The sequence below is a fragment of the Neoarius graeffei genome, chromosome 5 (genome assembly GCF_027579695.1).
Source record: "Neoarius graeffei isolate fNeoGra1 chromosome 5, fNeoGra1.pri, whole genome shotgun sequence".
Classification (NCBI taxonomy): Eukaryota; Metazoa; Chordata; class Actinopteri; order Siluriformes; family Ariidae; genus Neoarius; species Neoarius graeffei.
Window position 1 is genome coordinate 20,971,001 of NC_083573.1, and position 24,657 is coordinate 20,995,657.

Sequence of the window (24,657 nt, forward strand, 5' to 3'; positions counted from 1 at the left end):
TTGTACCTTTAACTTTTCCAGCCTCTTATTGCCCCGTCCCAACTTTTTTGAGATGTGTTGCTGTCATGAAATTTCAAATGAGCCAATATTTGGCATGAAATTTCAAAATGTCTCACTTTCGACATTTGATATGTTGTCTATGTTCTATTGTGAATACAATATCAGTTTTTGAAATTTGTAAATTATTGCATTCCGTTTTTATTTACAATTTGTACTTTGTCCCAACTTTTTTGGAATCGGGGTTGTATATCTTATTCCTCTCTTGATTTTCTCTTCTATAGCTAATGCATATTCCCTGGCTATTGCTAATAATAATAATAATAATAATAATTATTATTATTATTATTATTATTATTATTATTATAACCACTTTAAATTATGAAAAAAGAAATCCTTATTGTTTCTTGTTATTCCTGATCTTTTAGCTTCTTGTGCTTGATGTGTTAAATATTTACTCATTTGTGTATTGACTGTGTTTCAGTCTTCCATTTTCACTAGAATGCCATGTCAAAAAAGAAAAATGCAATCTACTGAACTTCAAGACAATAAGAAGCAGGTGGATCTGAGCTCGACAGCGTCTGATAAATCTGGCCGACCGTCTCTGCGTCCCAAGAGGCCCCGAGGGTCAGGAGTGCTGCTGAAGAAAGTTTCAGTTAAGTCCAAAAGAAAATGTTTGACACAGCTAAGAGATGAAGTGGAGAACCCGCTTCGTCGTTCCTCGAGACTGAAAATCCCCTCGAAGAAAGTGACTGGTGTCAAAAGGAAAAAGATATCAGTTAAATCTGCAGTGGCAAAGGAACCAGGCTGCAAAATTCGTATTCAAGCTTCAAAGAAAGATGGGGATAAATTGTATGTGACTTTGCCTGTCCTTAAAAAAGGAAGCAGGAAATACACTTCTCGAGTGAAGAAGGAGAAGTGTCAGTCTCTGCTTTCAGAAACAGCTTGCACGGTGTCGGCACTACTGTACCCTGTGTTAATAGAGCACAGCTATGGTCAGCCTCCTGATTCACACAGTGAAGAAACAACACTGCCAGACAAAAACAAGGCTGGAGGAATCACTAATTTTGGTCTTGATCTGAATGATGAACATGATGCTCCAGTGTATCATTCAGTGACCCAACTTAGTCAGTCCTCTGAGACGAAAACAGCAACAAAATCAGAAGAGAACGCACTCTTAGTTGACCCCCTTGGGAAAATCACTGGACATTTGGATGCTGGAGAAGGTGTGATGAGAGAATCTCTGCCTCCTCGGCAAGCATTTTCTAATGTCATTCAAGAGACTAGTTTGAACAACCATGAATTAAATTGTGAAAACATCTCAGATATCAATGCCATGGTGAATGCATGTTTTCTACAAGATAGTCTCCAGAATCAGGTGGTGTCTGATGCTTCTGGTTTGATGCAGAGCTCTATGACCTCAGAACCGCTGGATGATGTTGAGATTGAACACTGTGTTGTTGAGATTGAAACAATGGAAGACCTCAGTGCCTTAGACAGTAACGAGCAGCCGCCCCAGGACTTGCAGGAATCAGCAGGACTCCAAGAAACCAGCAAAGCTGTGGTATGCAAGGAGAGTACATCAACTCCTTCTCTTCCACAAGATGGTGCAAAAGACTCCACACAAGGTTCTCTTGCACAGGCCAGTGCAGAACCTCCCAAGAAGCAAGCAATGAACCCTCAGGCCAGAACCAAGGCTCGTCTGGCAGCAATGGCTAAAGAGAGAGCAGCTGCTACTAGGAGGCCACCTCCAAAACAGCTCAATCTCTTAGCTCTGTGTGAGGAAATCGCAGATGACATTGCATCTGATACAACGGCAGCGAAAGAAAAGAAGACTGAAGAATGCATTCAATCCAGTGACATGATTCAGAGTAAAAATGAGGTAGAGAATGCAACAATTCCCACTGTTTCCAGTGACCTCCCTGTCCCAGAAAGCCTCACTGAGGGGATACTGGAACCCAAGGTACACAAGAGCACACCCAAGAAACGCTTTTTCTTAAGCCAAGTGTCCGTCCCACTTAAAACCCAAGAAAAAAAAAAACTGTCCCGATTCCAGAAGCTGAGACAGGTTGAGCTGCAGAGAGACAAATTGACATGGACGCGTGTTAAAAAGCTGAAATCGGATCAGGCTAGTCAGGACGATGCAAATGATTCCACACAGACTTCACCCATTTCAGTATCAACCACTCATGCCAGTCTTCCTCCTCATTCTCCCACACCACTTACTCCAACAAGTGTGTTAAAAATGGCCTCAAGCGAGTGCAGGAGAACACTCCCGGCTGTGGCACCCCCCATGCCCAATGGTATTACCAGTTTAAAGCCAAGGCCTGTTGTGGAGTATAAGCCATATAATCCCAGACCAAAATACTCACCAGATGATTTTGAGCTGGATGAGCCGAGTGAAGAGACAAGCAAGCCAGCTGTTCCCAAACAGGAGGTAAAGACATCAGGGCCACTGTACAGTAGTGTGCAAAAGTCTTAGGCACATGCAAAGAAATGCTGTAGACCAAAAATGGCTTAAAAATAATGAAATGTTCTCATCATTAAAAAAAATTATAAACAGCAATAAGCCATAATAAATGAAGCGAAGTCAATATTTGGTGTGAGACGACCCTTTGCTTTAAAAAAAAAAAAAAGAATAGTAGTCTCAGGTACAATGAGTGCAGTTTTATAAGGAAATGAGCTGTAGGTTTTACTGAGCATCTTGCAGAACCAGCCACAGTTCTTCTGGACATTTTTGACTCTCACACTTGCTTCTTGATTTTGCACCAAAACCTAGAAGCCTTCATTGTTTTCTTTTTTAATCTGAAAAGTTGCCTATTATGTAATATGCTGCTCAGATACAAACTTTTTTTCTGTAACATTTAATTTTGTGCTGAAAAATGAAAGTTTGGAACTCTAAAATGTTTTTGTATTGATTCGATAATGTAGAAGTCATAAAATAGAAATCTATGACAAAGTTTGTATGAAAAAAGGGTGCTTAAGAGTTTTGTACAGTATTGTACATCCATTGATTTTATTCTGCCTCTGATACAAACATACAGGGGTGGGTTTCCCAAAGCCTCTTAACGCTAAGAATATCTTAACCTGGAGAGAGTGTGTTCATTGTACTGCTCACTCTACCATTTAACAATGATCTTTGTGCTATGATGTTTTTGGGGAAACCCACCCCTGATCAGTTCTACTGGTGAAGTGTCTGTATTTATCTCAGCAAACTTATTTAGCACAAATAACAGTGTTCCAGCTAGCTTTCCGAGAGGGCAGGGTGCCAGTTATCATCGCAGGCAATTTTTGTGCACATCACTTTCGACAAAGAGTCTGTCATGCAAAATTAGCCATACTGAGCAACTATGCAAGGTAGATTTACTTTTGTAAAATGATGTAAGGGTCATTCCACGCCAAACATCCGAATGCTCCCGCTCGACCATCTCAGATTTACCTGAAAAAATTCCACGAGGTTCACACACTTCCCAATAGGAAAAGTCCCAAATTTCAGCTCCCAACTCATTATAGTTTTGTCATAAAAAAATATTTAGGCAGCTAACCCCAGACACATTTTCAGCAGAGTTTTCTAGGGAGCCACTTTCACATTGCTGTATCTAGAAAACTATTTGAGCTAGGTCTTTCAAATTTCCAAGGGCTACTATCTGGCTAAAGTACTTGTAGTAGATGGACTTTTACACATGTGCTTTTGGTTTATCATAGCGTTCTGGCGGCTTGAATTTGCTCGAAAATTCAACTCTTCAAATCTGGCAGCATATTTGAAGGACTGTTGAAAGTATAATGTTAAAGACAGAGGCTTGATATTGCACATGCACCTTCCCACAAATGCTGTGTACTTTGTATTCAAAAACTGTCCCTCTGTGAAGCATAGTCTAGAAGATATTAAGGTTTAAAAATTGGAAAAAATAATTTGGTGCCATTTTTGGCATGGTATAGCAAAAAAATGATAGGTCCCACCAACATAAAATTGGCTGTTTTTGAAAGATTAGATATATGTTTCTAACATATCCAAAAATTGTGATGGTGTTTTGCCTTAATGTTGCAAAATGATTTTTTGAAAATGAGGTGTTTGCACACATACACAGCATTCATGGTCTATGAAGGCACTCCCAGATGCTAAGAGAACGCCTTAAATTCATTACATACAGCTTAAACTCAATAAAATGCTTCATTTGATTCATGATAAACTATATTTGAAGGTCAACTTATATGTAATCATTAGGTATAGAAACAGAAATGTGTCAAATTGAGCATGCACACTGCAGAACATAATGTGGATGCAAGTGTCTCATACCATCCCCACATCAATCAGATTCCAAGGCACTCTAGTAAATGTTCACACCTGTATTTAGAACGAGCCACTTGCAATCAGATTGACTATTTAAATGACTAGAATGAGCAGGCTCACAGTTTTCAAGATGGCATCTTTGGCTCCATGTTTTATTGGAGCTGTGTTGGGATGTGCTGAAGACTGCCACAGGTTGGATTACACCAAGAGTTATGCAATGTAAGTCTAACTACTTTAATACTTACTTTACATTAATACTTTTCTTGCAACTTTGCTGATTGACCATCATTTTGACATGTTATGCTTCTATTGTTTCAGACCAAGACAACTGGTATCCATCACTTCTCTGTCAAAAGATGACCAAATGCTCCTGAAGCACAGGTGTAGTCTGCAGGATGATGTACCACCTGATGCAACTATATGTTTGTACCATAAGAAAATAAACCTGGATTGTTACTCTTCTCTACAAAAAAACTGCAGCAACCCATATGGCTTACATGCAAGACCTATGAAAAAAAATCTTCGCATCATCTCTCTGTCCCAAGCAGAGGCCATTGGAAAGACATCTGTAAAGGCTGGAATGAAAGTATGCATGCAGTGCAAGAAGCATATGTATAAAGTGTCAGTCAAAGTTCCATTGCAAGAGCATGTTGATCATGATCATGATCATGTTGACTATGTACAACAGGAAGACATAAAAGACCAATTGGATAAGTGCTTCACTGCTATTGGACTTTCCCCATGTAAAATCTCACGAGTCAGTCCCAGGGATAAGGAAGTGTACATTAAGAGAAAGGTTGAAGAAGTTGGCCACAAGACCAAGGAAATGCTACATTGGTGTGCTGCAGTCCCTTCAACGTCATGGGCTGCTCCTATGATGACCACATCATCTGCTGATGTGAGTGATGTTGGCTATCTTGTCACAGCTTTGAAGCAAAAGTTATCAATCACGACTGGAAAGCAGGAGCAGATCAAGTTATTAACTTTGGTACCACAAAGCTGGAGTATTGCAAAGACCATTGATGAATTTGGTGTTAGTGAGCGTCTAGTCAGACGAGCAAGAGATCTGCGCTTAGAACATGGTATTTTGCCTGTCATCACACCCTCAATAGGAAGACCACTGAGTACAGACACTGTAAACAAAGTTATTGCATTTTTTCACCAGGATGATATTTCTAGACCACTGCCTGGTAAAAAAGATTTTAAGAGTGTCAAAGAAGGAGACAAGAGAGTACACAAGCAAAAAAGATTAATTGTAATGAATCTGAATGAAGCCTTCCAGCTATTCAAGCAATCAAACCCTGACCTGAAGATAGGAATCTCCAAATTTTGCTCACTCCGTCCCAAGGAGTGCATAACTGTAGGTGCTAGAGGGACACATTGTGTGTTTGTGTGTACCACCAGAATGTGAAGCTAATGCTTTCTGCTTTCCCAACTGAAAACCAAGCAGAGAAAATCACCCACACAGATCTCCTGAACCATTTTGTGTGTTCCACACAGAACATGGAATGCATGTTACACAGGTGTGAAGAGTGCCCAGGATCCACAAATCTAGAACACTTTTTGAATGACAAAGTAAGTGATGATGTAGACAACATTAGCTTCAAGCAGTGGGTGACAACTGACAGAACAACTCTTTTGGACTACACCATCTCAACAGAAGACTACCTGGATTTGCTCATGGAAAAAGTAAACCAACTGTCGGTTCATCACTTTATTGCAAAGCATCAAAGTCATCGTTTATGCCAACTGAAGGAAGAACTGCACTCAGATGAATGCATCATACTTCTTGACTTTGCTGAGAATTACTCTTTTATTGTTCAAGACGCCGCCCAGGGTTACCACTGGGATAACTCCCAGTGTACCCTGCATCCTTTTGTGATCTACTACACGGAGGATGACCAGCTTAAATGTTCAAGTATGTGCATAGTGAGTGATTGTCTTAAGCATGATACAGAAGCTGTGTACACTTTTCTGTGCAGTGTTATACCCGAAGTGAAGAAGTTGCTGCCCACTTTGAAGACCATTCACTATTTCAGTGATGGAGCTGCTGCTCATTATAAAAACCGCAAAAGCTTTATCAATCTGCTTTATCACTCATAAGACTTCGGTGTTTCTGCGGAATGGAACTTCTTTGGAACATCACACGGTAAGTCACCATGTGATGGAATAGGTGGCACAGTAAAGCGAGAGGCTGCAAGAGCGAGTCTGCAGGCCACTGATACAAACCACATCCTAACCCCTGAAGACCTCTTCAAATGGGCGGAAAAAAACATCCTAGGGGTGAAATTTATGTGGATAAGCAAAGAAAGTGTAAAGTCCATGGCTGACAAGCTGGAAAGCAGATTCGCAAAGGCATTCACGGTGCCAGGTACTAGAGATAATCACTGTTTCAAGCCAGTCAATGCCACAACAATTGAGGTCAGCAGTGTGTCTGGAATTGCTGGATTTTTGGTCAACTATGAGAGAGAACATATTGAAGAAGAGTTTTCACATGGCCTCCAGATCAGTGACATGACACCTGGCCAATATATAACCTGTGTTTATGACCATCACTGGTGGGTTGGAAGCATCAGAGAGACATCTGAAGATCAGCAAGATGTTCAGATACAATTTATGCATCCACATGGCCCAGCAAAAAGTTTCTTCTGGCCAATGAGAGAAGATTTGTGCTGGGTACCTGTGCAACACATCATCTCTAAAATAGATGCTCCTAGAACTACAACTGGACGTCTATATACAATTCAGGAATGTGACATCGAAGCATCTGAAAGATTCATTAAAGAGTTCAGATAATTTACAATAGCTTTCCCTAAGTTGCCAATGCATACAGGTTTTTTTTTTTTTTCTTTTAAATCATGGTACAACAGATATGTAATGGTTTGTGACAAGTTTCAGTTTTCACCAATATTGGAGTTCCAATATTACAATACCTAAAAATGGCATATAGGCTATCCTTCTAGTGTACTTTACCATGAATCAAATGAAGCATTTTATTAAGTTTAAGCTGCGCAAAATAAATTCATGGCATGTTCTTAGCATCTGGAAGTGCCTTCATAGGCCATGAATGCTGTGTATATATGCAAACACCTCATTTTCAAAAAATCATTTTGCAACATTAAGGCAAAACACCATCACAATTTTTGGATATGTTAGAAACATACATCTAATCTTTCAAAAACAGCCAATTTTATGTTGGTGGGACCTATCATTTTTTTGCTATACCATGCCAAAAATGGCACCAAATTATTTTTTCCAATTTTTAAACCTTAATATCTTCTAGACCATGCTTCACAGAGGGACAGTTTTTGAATACAAAGTACACAGCATGTGTGGTAAGGTGCATGTGCAATATCAAGCCTCTATCTTTAATATTACACTTTCAACAGTCCTTCAAATATGCTGCCAGATTTGAAGAGTTGAATTTTTGAGCAAATTCAAGCCGCCAGAACGCTATGATAAACCGAAAGCACATGTGTAAAACTCCATATACTACGAGTACTTTAGCCAGATATTAGCCCTTGAAAATTTGAAAGACCTAGCTCAAATAGTTTTCTAGATACAGCAATGTGAAAGTGGCTCCCTAGAAAACTCTGCTGAAAACGTGTCTGGGGTTAGCTGCCTAAATATTTTTTTATGACAAAACTATAATGAGTTGGGAGCTGAAATTTGGGACTTTTCCTATTGGGAAGTGTGTGAACCTTGTGGAATTTTTTCAGGTAAATCTGAGATGGTCGAGCGGGAGCATTCGGACGTTTGGAATGACCCGTAAGTGAATCTAAAACTTGTTAGTGAACCAGTTTAATACAATGCTTCATATTAATATTATTAATACTATATAAGTATGATATATAAGTGGCACTATCAGAGTTGATAATTCTAACAAAGGCATTTTAAGTGATTATCTCTGCAACAGTTTTACATGAGTTTTGCATACAATCAGGAATTTAATTTCTCTACTGTTTTATTTGTTCCTATCAGTTTTGTCAATCTTCAAAGAATCCCTGCATTCAGCTGCAGACCTGCTGAGAATAAATTTATTAACCAGTTTTTTTCTAAACAGGCTGACTGTGTATCAGATTTTCCAAAGCAGTGCAGACCATTTTATATAAAAACTAATCCAATCCTGAATGTTGACCTTGCTGCCACTTAACATCTCCATTTGTAACAGGCCCAGTATAACTGTGTTACATTTAACGTTACTATCTTGGGTAATACAGTAGTATTCAAGAAAAATGCGCCATGCTGATGTTAAATCAGACAGACAGCTTTCATAAGTCCACCGACAGGTTTCCACATTCAAATAATCAGTCGATTTGTGCAAAATTCTTAAATACATGTAAATAAATAAAAACTAATTTAAAGGAAAAGTTTGAAATATGATAAAGGATTCATTAGTGCTGACTGTCAGTGTTGATCTAATAAATTTAGCTTCGATCATATGTCTGTATTTTGCACAAATCACTGATAACATGGTGCATTGGGATTGTTAGTTTGAATTAATATTGACACAAAAATATTAGAGAATATAGATCTGTAATTAATCATCACCTAAAAGGAGATCATGGGCCAAATATAGATGTTAGGCTTGTTGACATACAGCAACGTAAAGCTCTAGCATTTAGATTTATTGCTATATTAATGGTAGGCCTAACAGTGAGGTCTATTTAAAATTAAAAATTAAATGATTGCAATCCAACTGCAATTAGCCTCGACTAGGTCTAATAATAATACTAATATACTATTAATACTACTAATAATAGTAATATTAATAGTGTTAATCGATAATATTAGTCTGGGATATTACTGTTAGATTAGATCTAGTCTAATATGTTAACGTTAGTGACTAGATATTGTATAGATCTATATCTAAAGTCTGGATCTATCAGTCCTAAATTTTTGATTGAATTTGTTTAGTTCTACAACTTCTAAATCTACTTGCATTCTGGCAAACAGAGATGCTCAGTACTGTGAGCCCCTTGCAGCTTTAACCAGTTCATTTCTCTTTCGTGTGTTTGTAGGCATCGCTGCTTTTTAGACTTGCGTTTATCTTGCTTCACTGACTCATTATTGTAATAAGACAAAATGGTCAACAGAGCACAACTATGACCCTGCATTAATAGTGTGCTGTAACTGGTCAACATGCTGCCTTCCAGTGAAAGTAATGCAACATTAGTTAGTACTCGTTAAGGCACACATTCTTTCTGTGGTTGAACACGTGCCAGGTGCTAAGAAAGTTCTGTAAAATTATGATCAAGGTGCATATAAATTTGGACATGGCGTTGGTATTTGAGGGCAGGATGTTCTGTAAGTTTTGGAGGGCAGGGTGTGGCGTCTTGGTAAAATAAACTGGCTGGAGCACTGTAATATGCTATATCTGGTACAGTTATTCTATTTTTAGGTGTAATGTATTCATAGGACAGAATGGAGCAACTCTCATCTTTGGCTGTAGAGTCCTCTAGAACACTGGGAAAGCACATATGTATCAAGACCCCTCCAGGTAAATGTCAATCACCATACCACGGTACCTACGTTTAGTGATCAAGCTTATGGTACATTCAGACCAAATGCAGCAAAAGCATTAATATTTGCTTTGGCCGCCCTACCGACAACACTGTCAGAGTTAGTGGACACTCTGTGATGGGGGAAGCCATGGCCTAAAGGTTAGAGAAGCAAAATGGTTTGGGACAAAAAGGGTTGCTGGTTCGATTCCCTGGACCAGCAGGAATGGCTGAAGTGTCCTTGAGCAAGGCACCTAACCCCCACTGCTCCCCAGGCTGCTCTGGATATGCTGTATGTCACTCTGGATAAGAGTGCCTGCTAAATGCCATTAATGTAATGTAATTGAAATAGGCGGCTTCAAGTTCATTCAGAATGTCTGGTCTTGCAAACTTTATTTAAAGGGGCTGCAAAGTAAATGCATATCAACCGCGATCTTTGTTCCACCTGATGACTTCATGAAATCTTTTAAATGTGAAGGTAAGAACTCGATTGATGAACTAAAACAATAAACAATTATGCTTACAGGTTTGGTAAGAAAATAAACGACATGAACTAATTAAATCCATTTGTGGCTTTTGTGTTGATGCTAAGTCAAATAACAAAGACATTTATAGGACAGGTTAACTAGCCTTAGTCTTGAACATTAATGTTACCGTACTTCGTGTGTAGTCGACATTAAAGAAACTCTGGTCCTGGTTGAAGTTTAGTGGCTATAATTGATCAAATCGGTGTTGTTTTGAGCCAATGAGTTGCATTTGCTCTTAAAAATGAGCGTTTTAGAGAGAAAATGTTGCCAAAATAGTGTTCCAAACAGCCACACACCATAAATAATGTGGAAACTCAGAACCATAATGATTAATAATTTCTCTTCCACTGTACTTGGCAGTGGTTTGACTAGAACCAAAATTGACACAACTGTGTTCTGTAGTATTCTCTAAATTCTGAGTGCCACTGAACCAGGTCATCGCTCATTACTATGAAGTTACCTGAACTTCAACTTTATTCTGATTGCATGCATCACCCAAGACTTGCTGCCGGTGGTCATGATGTTGCTCGGCACCAAGAGACGCTCACTCATCAAGAACATGAAAGACTTCAGTGGCTTTGACGCCTTTGGTCTGAACGCAGCATTAGCAAGTCAAATTGTGGAATGTGATGTTTGCAGTCCAGTTGTATGTTTTTCAGGAAATTGTCACAAGCTGTCTGGTTATCCCAAAACCTGGGGGGGGGGGGGGGGGGGGGTTAAACCATTCAGTCTCAACCTAAGCATTATAACTTCTTGTGTGGACTATAATATGTTCCTTTCAGGGCTGTTTCACAATCATGGTTGTCTTTTTGAATAATACCAACTAACTCCTGCAACTAGGTCCAGTGTATATTATGCGTGTGTGAGAGAGATATATAGTTGTGCTTGAAAGTTTGTGAACCCTTTAGGATTTTCTATATTTCTGCATAAATATGACCTAAAACAACATCAGATTTTCACACAAGTCCTAAAAGTAGATAAAGAGAACCCAGTTAAACAAATGAGACAAAAATATTATACTTGGTCATTTATTTATTGAGGAAAATGATCCAATAAATAGATCCCCTACATCTGTGAGTGGCAAAAGTATGTGAACCTTTGCTTTCAGTATCTGGTGTTGAGCCCCTTGTGCAGCAATACCTGCAACTAAACATTTGCAGTAACTGTTGATCAGTCCTGCACACCGGCTTGGAGGAATTTTAGCCCATTCCTCCGTACAGAACAGCTTCAACTCTGGGATGTTGGTGGGTTTCCTCACATGAACTGCTCGCTTCAGGTCCTTCCACAACATTTCGATTGGATTAAGGTCAGGACTTTGACTTGGCCATTCCAAAACATTAACTTTATTCTTCTTTAACCATTCTTTGGTAGAACGACTTACAGTGGTGCTTGAAAGTTTGTGAACACTAGAATTTTCTATATTTCTGCATAAATATGACCTAAAACATCATCAGATTTTCACACAAGTCCTAAAAGTAGATCAAGAGAACCCAGTTAAACAAATGAGACAAAATATTATACTTGGTTATTTATGTATTGAGGAAAATGATCCAATATTACATATCTGTGAGTGGCAAAAGTATGTGAACCTCTAGGATTAGCAGTTAATTTGAAGGTGAAATTAGAATCAGGTGTTTTCAATCAATGGGATGACAATCAGGTGTGAGTGGGCACCCTGTTTTATTTAAAGAACAGGGTTCTATCAAAGTCTGATCTTCATAACACATGTTTGTGGAAGTGTATCATGGCACGAACAAAGGAGATTTCTGAGGACCTCAGAAAAAGCGTTGTTGATGCTCATCAGGCTAGAAAAGGTTACAAAACCATCTCTAAAGAGTTTGGACTCCACCAATCCACAGTCAGACAGATTGTGTACAAATGGAGGAAATTCAAGACCATTGTTACCCTCCCCAGGAGTGGTCCACCAACAAAGATCACTCCAAGAGCAAGGCGTGTAATAGTCGGCGAGGTCACAAAGGACCCCAGGGTAACTTCTAAGCAACTGAAGGCCTCTCTCACATTGGCTAATGTTACTGTTCATGAGTCCACCATCAAGAGAACACTGAACAACAATGGTGTGCATGGCAGGGTTTCAAGGAGAAAGCCACTGCTGTCCAAAAAGAACATTGCTGCTCGTCTGCAGTTTGCTAAAGATCACGTGGACAAGCCAGAAGGTTATTGGAAAAATGTTTTGTGGATGGATGAGACTAAAATAGAATTTTTGGTTTAAATGAGAAGCGTGATGTTTGGAGAAAGGAAAACACTGCATTCCAGCATAAGAACCTTATCCCATCTGTGAAACATGGTGGTGGTAGTATCATGGTTTGGGCCTGTTTTGCTGCATCTGGGCCAAGACGGCTTGCCATCATTGATGGAACAATGAATTCTGAATTATACCAGCGAATTCTAAAGGAAAATGTCAGGACATCTGTCCATGAACTGAATCTCAAGAGAAGGTGGGTCATGCAGCAAGACAACGACCCTAAGCACACAAGTCGTTCTACCAAAGAATGGTTAAAGAAGAATAAAGTTAATGTTTTGGAATGGCCAAGTCAAAGTCCTGACCTTAATCTAATCGAAATGTTGTGGAAGGACCTGAAGTGAGCAGTTCATGTGAGGAAACCCACCAACATCCCAGAGTTGAAGCTGTTCTGTACGGAGGAACGGGCTAAAATTCCTCCAAGCCGGTGTGCAGGACTGATCAACAGTTACTGCAAATGTTTAGTTGCAGTTATTGCTGCACAAGGGGGTCACACCAGATACTGAAAGCAAAGGTTCACATACTTTTGCCACTCACAGATATGTAATATTGGATCATTTTCCACAATAAATAAATGACTAAGTATAATATTTTTGTCTCATTTGTTTAACTGGGTTCTCTTTATCTACTTTTAGGACTTGTGTGAAAAATCTGATGATGTTTTAGGTCATATTTATGCAGAAATGTAGAAAATTCTAAAGGCTTCACAAACTTTCAAGCACCACTGTATGTGCTTAGGGTCATTGTCTTACTGCTTGACCCACCTTCTCTTGAGATTCATTTCATGGACAGATGCCCTGACATTTTCCTTTAGAATTCGCTGGTATAATTCACAATTCATTGTTCCATCAATGATGGCAAGCCGTCCTGGCCCAGATGCAGCAAAACATGCCCAAACCATGATACTACCACCACCATGTTTCACAGCTGGGATAAGGTTCTTACGCTGGAATGCAGTGTTTTCCTTTCTCCAAACATAACACTTCTCATTTAAACCAAAAAGTTTTATTTTGGTCTCATCCGTCCACAAAACATTTTTCCAATAGCCTTCTGGCTTGTACACGTGATCTTTAGCAAACTGCAGACAAGCAGCAATGTTCTTTTTGGAGAGCAGTGGCTTTCTCCTTGCAACCCTGCCATGCACACCATTGTTGTTCAGTGTTCTCCTGATGGTGGACTCATGAACATTAACATTAGCCAATGTGAGAGAGGCCTTCAGTTGCTTAGAAGTTACCCTGGGGTCCTTTGTGACCTTGCCAACTATTACACACCTTGCTCTTGGAGTGATCTTTGTTGGTGGACCACTCCGCGGGAGGGGAACAATGGTCTTGAATTTCCTCCATTTGTACACAATCTGTCTGTGGATTGGTGGAGTCTAAACTCTTTAGAGATCGTTTTGTAACCTTTTCCAACCTGATGAGCATCAACAACGCTTTTTCTGAGGTCCTCAGAAATCTCCTTTGTTCGTGCCATGATAACTTCCACAAACGTGTTGTGAAGATCAGACTTTGATAGATCCCTGTTCTTTAAATAAAACAGGGTGCCCACTCACACCTGATTGTCATCCCATTGATTGAAAACACCTGACTCTAATTTCACCTTCAAATTAACTGCTAATCCTAGAGGTTCACATACTTTTGCCACTCACAGATATGTAATATTGGATCGTTTTCCTCAATGAATAAATGACCAAGTATAATATTTTTGTCTCATTTGTTTAACTGGGTTCTCTTTATCTACTTTAAGGACTTGTGTGAAAATCTGATGATGTTTTAGGTCATATTTATGCAGAAATATAGAAAATTCTAAAGGGTTCACAAACTTTCAAGCACCACTGTGTGATTATAAAATAAATACACACACACACGCGCGCGCGCGCACACAGCAAGAAGGTTGCTTTATATGTAAAAAAAAAAAAATGCTCGAGTTCCTTAAACCTTATTTTACAGGGACACACCAGCCCTACCAACAGCAGTGATGTCTCTTAAGTTTTTCTAAGTATGTTTATAAGAGTCAAGTCCAGGCTCAGTTTTGACCTTGTGGTCATTTCATTTAATTCTCCTTTAATTAATTTTTTTTTAAACTGAGTGCCTCTGACAGGATCCTTTGTCTGTCAGAAATGTCCTCTCCAGACAACACTCCCCATATGATGAGGTTGTAAATGGTTTAAGAAAATATTTGTCTCTTTTGAAGCAGAATACTCTGTTGTTTCACAGTAAAAAAACAAGACTTGAAACAGTTGCAAGATGCATTTGCAGCAGAGCTTTACACGTGGTTGAAATGTGAGTCCGTCAAAAAGTGTCCTCTCCAGAAAACCATGAGAATCGTCACCATTTCAGTTATTACAGTTATCACCATGTACAAACATTGCTGCACAGGACTTGAAAATTTGTATTTAAAATGACATACATTTCAATAGTTTTTCACTTTTGTATACTTTTGTGGCTATCAGAAAGTGGGTCAATTTTAGAAATACACTATATGCCTCTTCTCACCACAAGTAACATGCCCAGTGTATGACCTGTAGCTCTGAAATTCTGCACAGTTATTTTCCCTTTTAAAAGGTCATTTTTGGCGACAGAGAAACGCAAAAATCTGAGGTTTTATTTTGGGCTACTGTGGACCCGAAAAGTCTATCCTGATTGTGAAACAGCCCTTCAATAATCAAAATGATGGTCAAAACTCATTACATTTATTCTGAATTATTTTTCTGTTAATAGCATCAACAGGTATCAAGTTTAACCAACAAGATGGTTCTCATAAGACACCAATGGAAAATTCAGAAGTCAGAAACAGGTACCTTTTCCTGTCTTTGAACCAATAATAAAAATTCTTTAAGTATGAACTTTCATAGTCACATGCACTCACCATCTAGTTTAATAGGAACACCTTGACACCTGTTCATTTATACAGTTATTTAATCAGCCAATCATATGGTAGCAGCCCAGAACATAAATAGTCATACAGATACAGGTTAAGAGCTTCAGTTAAAGTCTGATCTCTGTGACTTTTACTGTGGTATGGTGGTTGGTCCTAAATGGGCTGGTTTGATTATTTCAGAAACTGCTGATTTGAGAATTTCACACGCAACACTCTCAAGAGTTTAGACAGAATGGTGTGGGGAAAAAAAATCCTGAGAGTCGAGGTTCCACAGACTGAAACACCTGATTGATAAGAGATATCAGAGGAGAATGACCAGACTGGTGTGACCTGACAGGAAGCAGTGTGGGAAATAAGGCCAGACCGGCAGACATTTACCAGTAATTTTCGCATTTGTCTGTCTGTATTTAAAAAATCAGACCAGATGGCCAAGAAAAAATAATTCAAATGTGTCCATCTGTATTTCAAAAGCACCAAACTGGATGGCCCATGAAAAATTGTAAAGATATCATGGGTCTAATCTACTTCTAATTTTCTTCCAAATGTTACACTGGGTGAATTAGGGCTGTAATGATATGCATATCGAAATCGCGATACAAGAAGGCAGAATCACGGTACACCCTTTCAAACTTCTCAGCCCCAAAACAGAGGCGCTTCCAAACTTCAATTTATGAATACTTTTTATTTAAATTACATTTTAAACTTACTTAAATTACTTATATTTTTTTATATCTATTAGTAAGTCGTTTTTTCGCCGACCTGCGATGATCTTCTGTGAGTCACGCAACGTCCACACTCGCCACTGGAAGAGCATTCATTTCTTTTAAGCGGTCGCCATTCTGGTTGCAACGCGGGGAGCGAATCTGTAAACAAGCAGCTCATTGGCTGGCTAGGTGTGCCACAAGCCAATCACAATCACTTGACCGGAAAGGCATGCAGTGTTGCCAGATTGGGCAGGCTTAGGTGCTTTTTGGCTGGTTTTGAACATATTTTGGGGTGGAAAACGTTAGCAATATCTGGCAACACTGAAGGCATATCTGCTTGGGCGGAAGCCTTCTGCGGCAGTTACATTTTGACACGCGAGCAATGTTTCACCATAAAAAATTCCGTAATTTCTATCTGTTTTCCGCGATCACAGAAAATTATTGGCCCTATGAGAGTGAGACACTGAGAGAGCCACCCCCCAAAAAAAAAAAATCTTAACGGATTTACACGATTTGGAAAAATGACTTTTTTCAGAACCGAAAAAACAGAGCTTCCGGCTCAACAGTATTATTTTGAGAAATAAAACAGTCTTTGGATATACATTTGTTCATTTTTGCATACATATTACTCATTCTCTGCAGTGGTCTGAATTATTTGTTATTAAATAGTTAATGTAAGTAAGTAAATGTTAATAAGTCAAATTTACTACTTAAAAAAACATTTTTAAAAAAATCGTGGGCGTATCGAATCGTGGGTCAAAAATCGCGATACGAATCGAATCGTGAGTTGGGTGTATCGTTACAGCCCTAGGGTGAATACATTATGTTGTAACGGGGCCCCTGCGGGCGCGATTTTAATAATTCATAACTCTGCCACCGATGGTCCTAGCCCTGGCAAAATTTACAGGCACATCAGTCAGCTGATTGTTCAGTTTACATGAAACTTTGCAGTACAGTATTATGTTAAGTGCCAAACTGCCAATCAGTGGTTATGTCATTATGTGCATTTTTTTTATTCATAATAAGAATGAAAGTCATAGTTATATGCTTTGGAGGATGTAGAGTTATATTTTAATAGAGTTTTTATTTTCTTCTACTTTCTAAGTCTAGTCCAGCAGATTTTAGCCTGAATGCCAAATGATATTACCATGTCTAGTTTTCAGTCATTTTGTTACAAAGTTACTTGGAATCTCAGACTCCATTTTAACTCTATTATGTAAGAATAGTTGTATTGTTAATTACTACATTTTTATTGACTTAATATAAAAAAAGTATAAAAAATAGTCATTGTTGACATAATGTTTCATAGTACCTATATATGAGTACTAGTAAGTTGTAACCAACTGGAACATCCTTGCCCCTCATACTTTTTTTTCTAGACATGGAACTGACCTGTGTGTACTACTGTTTTCTTGGGTATAACTTTAAGCATGTTTTTCTTGAATCTTCTGGCATTTTTCTTGTAAATTATATTCAGTTTGTAGTGTAATTGGCAACTAATATCTTGTGTAATTTGGCCTTTGAAGATCACAAAAATATGCCTGGAAATAGCTGAGAAGCCATCTCCAGGCATCTAAAGCCCTTCAGCTTCCAGGGCCCACCCTGGCCGCATTGTTCCAGGCCTTTGGCCTGTTATTTGGACAGGCTGAAATTTGGATGGACAGACAACATTTCAGACTTGTCTGTCCTATGACAGTCTGCTTAAAATTCCTTATTTTCCACACTGGAAGTGTATAGTAACTCATATAAGGACTCTTTACAACCATGGGGAACAGAAAAGCATCTCAGAACACACAACACATCAAACCTTGAGGTGGATGGGCTTCAATAGAAAAAGACCACATCAGGTTCTACTCTGGCCAGTTAAGAACAAGAATCTGGATCTGTTTTGAGCACAGACTCACCAAAACTGCACAGAACTACCAAACCCTCCTTGAGGAAATATTAGAATCCATGGCACAAGAGAGTGCACATAAGAAATGTTTCTTCCTCAGTCAGGTGTTCATCCCCTTTAAAACCTAAGAGGGAAAAAAAAACACCATCCTGCTTCCAGAAACTGAGACAAGTAGAGCTGTAGAGAGACAAATCAACATGGACGTGTTAAAAAGCTGAAATCAGGGGGCGTCGTGGCTAAGGCGCCATACCATAAATCCGGGGACCCGGGTTCGATTCCGACCCGAGGTCATTTCCCGATCCCTCCCCGTCTCTCTCTCCCGCTCATTTCCTGTCCTGTCTCTACACTGTCCTATCCAATAAAGGTGAAAAAAGCCCCCCAAAAAATCTTTAAAAAAAAAAAAGCTGAAATCAAATAAGGCTAGACAGGATGATGGAAAAGATTCTACACAGACTTCACCCATTTCAATATCAAACCATCAAGTCAGCCTTCCTACTCGTTTTCTCAACACTTACTCCAGCAAGTGTGTCAAAGCGGGTGCAGGAGAGCACTCCCTGCTGTTGCACCTTGCATGCCCAGGGGTATTACTGATTTAAAGCCCTGGGGTATAAATATATGTGACAGAGGCCTATTTCTCTTATCCACTCTTCAACATGGGAAAGACAAGAGAACACACCAAGTAAGGCAGATGTGTGTCGATCTTCATAAGTCAGGCAATGGCTACAAGAAAATGGCCACTCACCTACACCTGCCCATATCTACAGTCAGAGGAATCATCAAGAAGTTTAAAACAACTGGAACAGTGGCAAACAAGCCTGGATGAGGATGCAACCTTATCTTGCCACCACGCACAGTGAGGAGGATGGTAAGAGAAGTAAAAAGTTCTCCAAAGCTCACTGTTAGAGAATTGCATCAAAGAGTAGCATCTTGGGGTCACACAGTCTCCATAACAACCATCAGGCGCTATCTACATGCCAACAAGCTGTTTGGGAGGCATGCATGGAAAAAGCCTTTTCTCACTTATAAGCATAAACGTAAACGTCTGGAGTTCGCTAAGTGGTACTGGGACTTCAACTGGGACCATGTGCTTTGATCAGATGAGACCAAGATGGAGCTTTGGCAACAAACACTCCAATACATCACAAAAAATGAGTATGCGGAAAAGCACCTCATGCCCACTGTGAAGTATGGGGCAGGATCGGTGATGCTGTGGGCCTGTTTCTCTTCCAAAGGCCCCGGGAACCTTGTTAGGGTGCATGGCATCATGAACTCTTTGAAATACCAGGACATTTTAAATCAAAATCTGGTGGCCTCTGCCCGAAAGCTGAAGATGGGTTGTCACTGGGTCTTTCAGCAAGATAATGACCCTAAACATGTGGCCAAATCTATACAAAAATGGTTCACCAGACACAAAATCAAGCTCCTCCCATGACCATCTCAGTCCCCAGACCTCAACCCAATTGAAAACCTGTGGGGTGAGCTGAAGAGGAGAGTGCATAGGAACAGTGGCAAACAACTGGAACAGTGGCAAACAAGCCTGGACGAGGATGCAAGTTTATCTTGCTACCACGCACAGTGAGGAGGATGATAAGATGACCCAGGACTCTGGATGATTTAGAGAGATTGTGCAAAGAGGAATAGTCGAATATCCCTCTCTCTGTATTCTCCCATCTTGTGAAATGTTATAGGAGAATATTAAGTGTTGTCTTGTTGGCAAAAGGGAGTTGTACAAAGTATTAACATCGGGGTGCCAATAATTGTGGCACACATGATTTTCATGTAAAAAAAATTTTCTTAATGTGGGATTTTTTTTCCCACTGAATAAATGCACTTGAATTAACGGTTGGATTTTTCTCTTTTTTGCATTGTTGTCCTATATTATTTTTTTTTAAATAATTTATTAGAAGCCTAAGAACATATCTTAATGAGGGGTGCCAATAATTGTGGAGGGCGCTGTATATTGTATATCTATATAGCATTTTGGAATTTCAATTATTTTGAAAACAATAGTATAATTTGAATCAACCCTTCTACTACTGTACCTCTAAAGCACATGAAAATATCTATTTTAGTCATAATTTAAAAGCCGTACTGGGATACAGTATTTCAGTATTTTATTTTCATATAGTTTAAGGTGTTAGACAAGGGTGCATGAAATGTAAAGAGCATGTAGACCCTTGTTTTTATCAAAAGTATCAATTCATTGTTTAAAATCTTGTGTTTGTAAGTATTAACTTTAATCTACACTCACCAGCCAGTTTAATAGGAACTTGTTCTTGATTCTAAGATTCCTGTTCTTGGCTGGCAGGAGTGGAACCCAGTGTGGTGGTCTGCTGTTGCATGCTGAGATGCTCTTCTGCTCACTACGGTTGTAAAGAGTGATTATATGAGTTACTATGTCCTTCCTGGCAGCTCAAACCAATCTGACCATTTTCCTCTGACTTCTCTTATCAACAAGGCATTTCCACCCACAGAACTGTCGCTCGCTCAGTGTTCTTTGTTTTTCGCACCATTCTGTGAAAACTCTACAGACTGTTGTGTGTGAAAACCCCAGGAGATCAGCAGTTTCTGAAATACTCAAACCAGTCCATCTGGCACCAACACCCATGCCACAGTGAAACTCACAGAGATCATAATTTTTCCCATTCTGATGTTTGAAGTGAACATTAAAGGTAGACTGCCTTTCAGATTTTTCAAGTGTAGGTCATAAAAAGAATTTTCTCTGACAGTTATTTTTGTTTAGTTCACCAAAAGCTACTGAATTCAAATCACGGACTTCCAATTTTATTCGTTTTTTTTTTTTTTTTTAATATAACGCGTGCCCATGTGGCCCTAAATTCTCCGCTGTTTTTTCTTGCTTCACCATGACCCAATTCAAGATACTACATCATGCATCACTTGGTGGGCTTTCCCCATTCGCACAAGGCATTGTGGAATACAAATTTGAAACAGGAGAGGAAAATGGAGGATGTGAGTGAAACATGAAAGACCGTTCTTTGTGAAGGAATGGGCTAAAATTCCTCCAAGCTGGTGTGCAGGACTGAACCACAGTTACCGGAAATGTTTAGTTGCAGTTATTGCTGCACAAGGGGGTCACACCAGATACTGAAAGCAAAGGTTCACATATTGTTGCCACTCACAGATATGTAATATTGGATCATTTTCCTCAATAAATAAATGACCAAATACAATATTTTTGTCTTGTTTGTTTAACTGGGTTCTCTTTATCCACTTTTAGGACTGTGAAAATCTGTTGTTGTTTTACGTCATATTTATGCAGAAATATAGAAAATTCTAAAAGGTTCGCAAACTTTCAAGCACCTGTGTGTGTGTGTGTGTGTGTGTGTGTGTGTAAATAAAATTTATTTTTTAGGCACTGCTTAAAAGCGGCACTCCAGATGAGTGTAGAATGTGTTAGTAAATAATTACTTGGGTTTTTTTAAAAAGCAAATTAAAAGCAAGTGCTGGATTAAAAACCCATCCATCTTACGTAAATAAATTTCGTTATCTGGTGATCAAGTGTTTTGTGAGAGACGTTGCCTTGTACTTACAATCAGATTTCCTGTGGTGGTACACATGCGTCGTTCGTTCATACATACAAAAGCCATCAAAAATCAGGTCGACGTGTTCTCAGATTCTCTTAAGTATGGAGCTCCTCTGTGCATGACATGGTGGTGTAGTGGTTAGCACTGTCGCCTCACAGCAAGAAGGTTCTGGGTTCAAGCCCAGCAGCTGACGGGGACCTTTCTGTGTGGAGTTTGCATGTTCTCCCCGTGTCTGCGTAGGTTTCCTCTGGGTGCTCTGGTTTCCCCCACAGTTCAAAGACATGTGGTTAGGTTAATATGAGGCAGCCTTGGGCTGAAGTGCCCTTGAGCAAGGTGCCTAACCCCCAACTGCTTCCTGGGCGCTGTAGCATGGCTGCCAACTGCTCTGAGTATGTGTGTGTGCTCATTGCTCACGTGTGTGCGCGCATGCGTGTGTTCACTGCTTCAGATGGGTTAAATGCAGAGGATGAATTTCACTGTGCTTGAGTGTGCATGTGACAGTCTTCTTCTTCACACATGGGGAGCTCCACTATGAACATATTGCCCAAAAACTTTTCAGTGGAGTTCGTATTTCTCACCAGGTCTGTGGAATGTCATAATAGGAAAAACAACCTAGCTTCTCATGTATTTAAATATGCATAATAATGCATACCTAAATAACAGCATGTACTGCACTCCATAACCATATACCTGCAGCCAGAGTCATTTCTTACATTATAGATACAGTGATCAGTCATTTGTAAAAGAAATGGTGTTGAAAGCAGAGCTACTTCTAGATTTGAACAAGGATATGCTTGAAATATTTCAGTGAAAAAACCCAACAAATTATTCATGTGATAGCTTCAGCTAGCATGTGGAGATAAACACGGATTAATTAAAAAGCACCAGGGTGCTCTGTTAAAGCAGTGTTTCTCATTAGTGCACTGTTTGTGCTTAATATGCCCTTATTTATTTGTTTATTTATTTATTTTAAAGGGGCACCTCTGGCAGTGGGTCAGACACAGAGCTGAGGAATGAAGTTACGAATAATTTAAGGACTGCGAGTGTCGAAGGAGAGCAAAAAAACACCGTAAGTTTAATTTCATAATGGGTTCCAAGAAGTGAAGATTATATATTCAATTGTCAGTATTATAGCTGATTCTTACAATTTTATATGCAGAATTATTGTGGATTTTTTTTTCAAAATATAATCAGCATATATTTCTTGGGTTGATATTCAGTACTTCAGTTGTTAGTATGCCTTAGATTTTTATCCCCTGCTGGCCAAAAGGATGGATATCGTGGCAATGTCCATCCGTCACGGGAAGGGTGCTCACTTTCTGAAATCAGCTCCTCTCACAATTTTTGGAGGAATTTCACGAAACCTGGCAGGATTCTTTGTTATATGTTGCTAATACGCATATTGTAATTTTGTTAAATTCTGTCACATTTTACCAGAATTACAGCCCTTGATTAACAAAATTATAATTTGACAATTTCATGAGAGCGTGTTTTCCTTCTGAAATCAACTCCTCTCTCAATTTTTGGAGGAATTTCACAAAACTTGACGAAAGGCATTGTTGTATGTAAGTAGTACGCATATTATGTTGTTTAATTTGGTCAGATTTTACCAGAGTTGTGGCCCTTGGTTAACAGCCTTGTACTTTCACACTTTCATGAAGGTGTGCTTGCCTTTTGACATCAACTCCTTTCACAATTTTTGGATGAATTTCTTGAAGCTTGGCAAAAGGCCTTGTTATATGACTGTAATATGCATATTATGATTTAATTTCGTTTATGAAAATTTTACCACAGTTTTGACCCTCGATTAAATAACTTCGTACTTTTGACAGTTTCATGAGGTTGTACATTCTTCTGAAATCAACTCCTCGCAGAATTTGTGGAGGAATTTCACCAAACTTGGCAAAAGGCTTTGCTATATGACAGTTATATGCATATTGAAATTTCATTTAATTTGGGCAAATTTTACCAGAGTTATGCCCTTGATTATTAACAAACTTGTACTTTGGCAGTTTCAGCAAGGTGTGTTTGCTTTCTGAAATCAACTTCCCTCACAATTTTTATCCCCCACTGGCCGAAATCCTCGAAGGGGGATTATGTCGTGGTGATGTCTGTCCTTCCATCCGTCCCGGGAAGGGTACTCACCTTCTGAAATCAACTCCTCTCACACTTTTTGGAGGAATTTCACAAAACTTGACAGGCTTCGTTATACGTCGGTAATGCGCATATTGCAATTTCATTCAATTCAGTCGCAATTTACCAGAGTTATGGCATAGTTGCCAGCAGGGGAGCACTCTTGTTATTGAAATGTAATGTGCAAATATTATTTGAATCAGTAATACTTTGATGAAGTCAGTTCATGTTATATCTTAGGACATTACTGGTAAACTTGGACTGTACACAAAATGTTCACTTGTTCAGGATTTCTGTCTCAAGTTACGCACAATATTAATTAAAGTTCCTGTCTGATTTACAATATGTATGGTTTAATCAAGGACAAGAACCAGAATGCATTTGGAGCCACAACTTGTAGTGTGTGTGGGATGCTGTATTCTCCTTCCACCACTGAGGATGAGACCCAGCACCTGCTCTTCCACAACCAGTTCATCAGTGCTGTCAGATATGTGGTGCGCTTTTTGGCTTACCTGACTGGATATGAAAACAGTTCTGTTGGTTTTTTTTTTTTTTTTCTAATTCTAGTTAAAATATTTCACATAATTTTCAGAAGTGGAATATAACGCTACGTTCACACTGCAAGGCTTAATGCTCAATTCCGATTTTTTTGTGAAATCCGATTTTTTTGTGAGGTCGTTCACATTAACAAATATATGCGACTTGTATGTGATCCTCAGTATGAACGAAAAGCGACCTAAAAGTGTTCCGCATGCGCATTGCAGGATACGACGACGTCACACGCAGTGAGCATGGCCAGTGTTTACGGAAGTAAAACCGCCCGGTTGCAGTATGACCCATCCAATCTAGCTTGAATAGCTGCATCCCCCCAAATGGAAATCAGCTCCCTAACCTCTGCGTCCTTCCATTGAGAAGATTCAGAACC

At 39.3% G+C, this 24,657-nt stretch overlaps 2 protein-coding genes across 6 annotated transcripts in view; both read left to right on the forward strand.

The window, feature by feature from the left end:
• esco1 (establishment of sister chromatid cohesion N-acetyltransferase 1) overlaps positions 1-24,657 on the forward strand; it is an 80,861-nt gene that overhangs the window by 5,743 nt on the left and 50,461 nt on the right. For 4 of the 5 annotated variants that reach the window (XR_009654709.1, XM_060921407.1, XM_060921406.1 and 1 more), the window contains exons 2-6: positions 482-2,434; positions 9,707-9,788; positions 15,297-15,372; positions 22,575-22,668; positions 24,095-24,226. Coding sequence is in view for 4 of the 5 variants with exons in the window: in XM_060921407.1 (XP_060777390.1) it covers positions 500-2,434; positions 9,707-9,788; positions 15,297-15,372; positions 22,575-22,668; positions 24,095-24,226 (2,319 nt within the window). In the remaining variant the exon portion in view is untranslated. The remainder of the gene's footprint in view (positions 1-481; positions 2,435-9,706; positions 9,789-15,296; positions 15,373-22,574; positions 22,669-24,094; positions 24,227-24,657) is intronic. The other variant, XM_060921409.1, reaches the window with a different exon arrangement.
• Positions 4,135-7,140, forward strand: LOC132886578 (uncharacterized). The gene is made up of 2 exons (XM_060921410.1): positions 4,135-4,874; positions 4,977-7,140. The coding sequence occupies exons 1-2, from the start codon at positions 4,584-4,586 to the stop codon at positions 5,697-5,699; spliced, it is 1,014 nt and encodes a 337-aa protein (XP_060777393.1). The 5' UTR covers positions 4,135-4,583; the 3' UTR covers positions 5,700-7,140.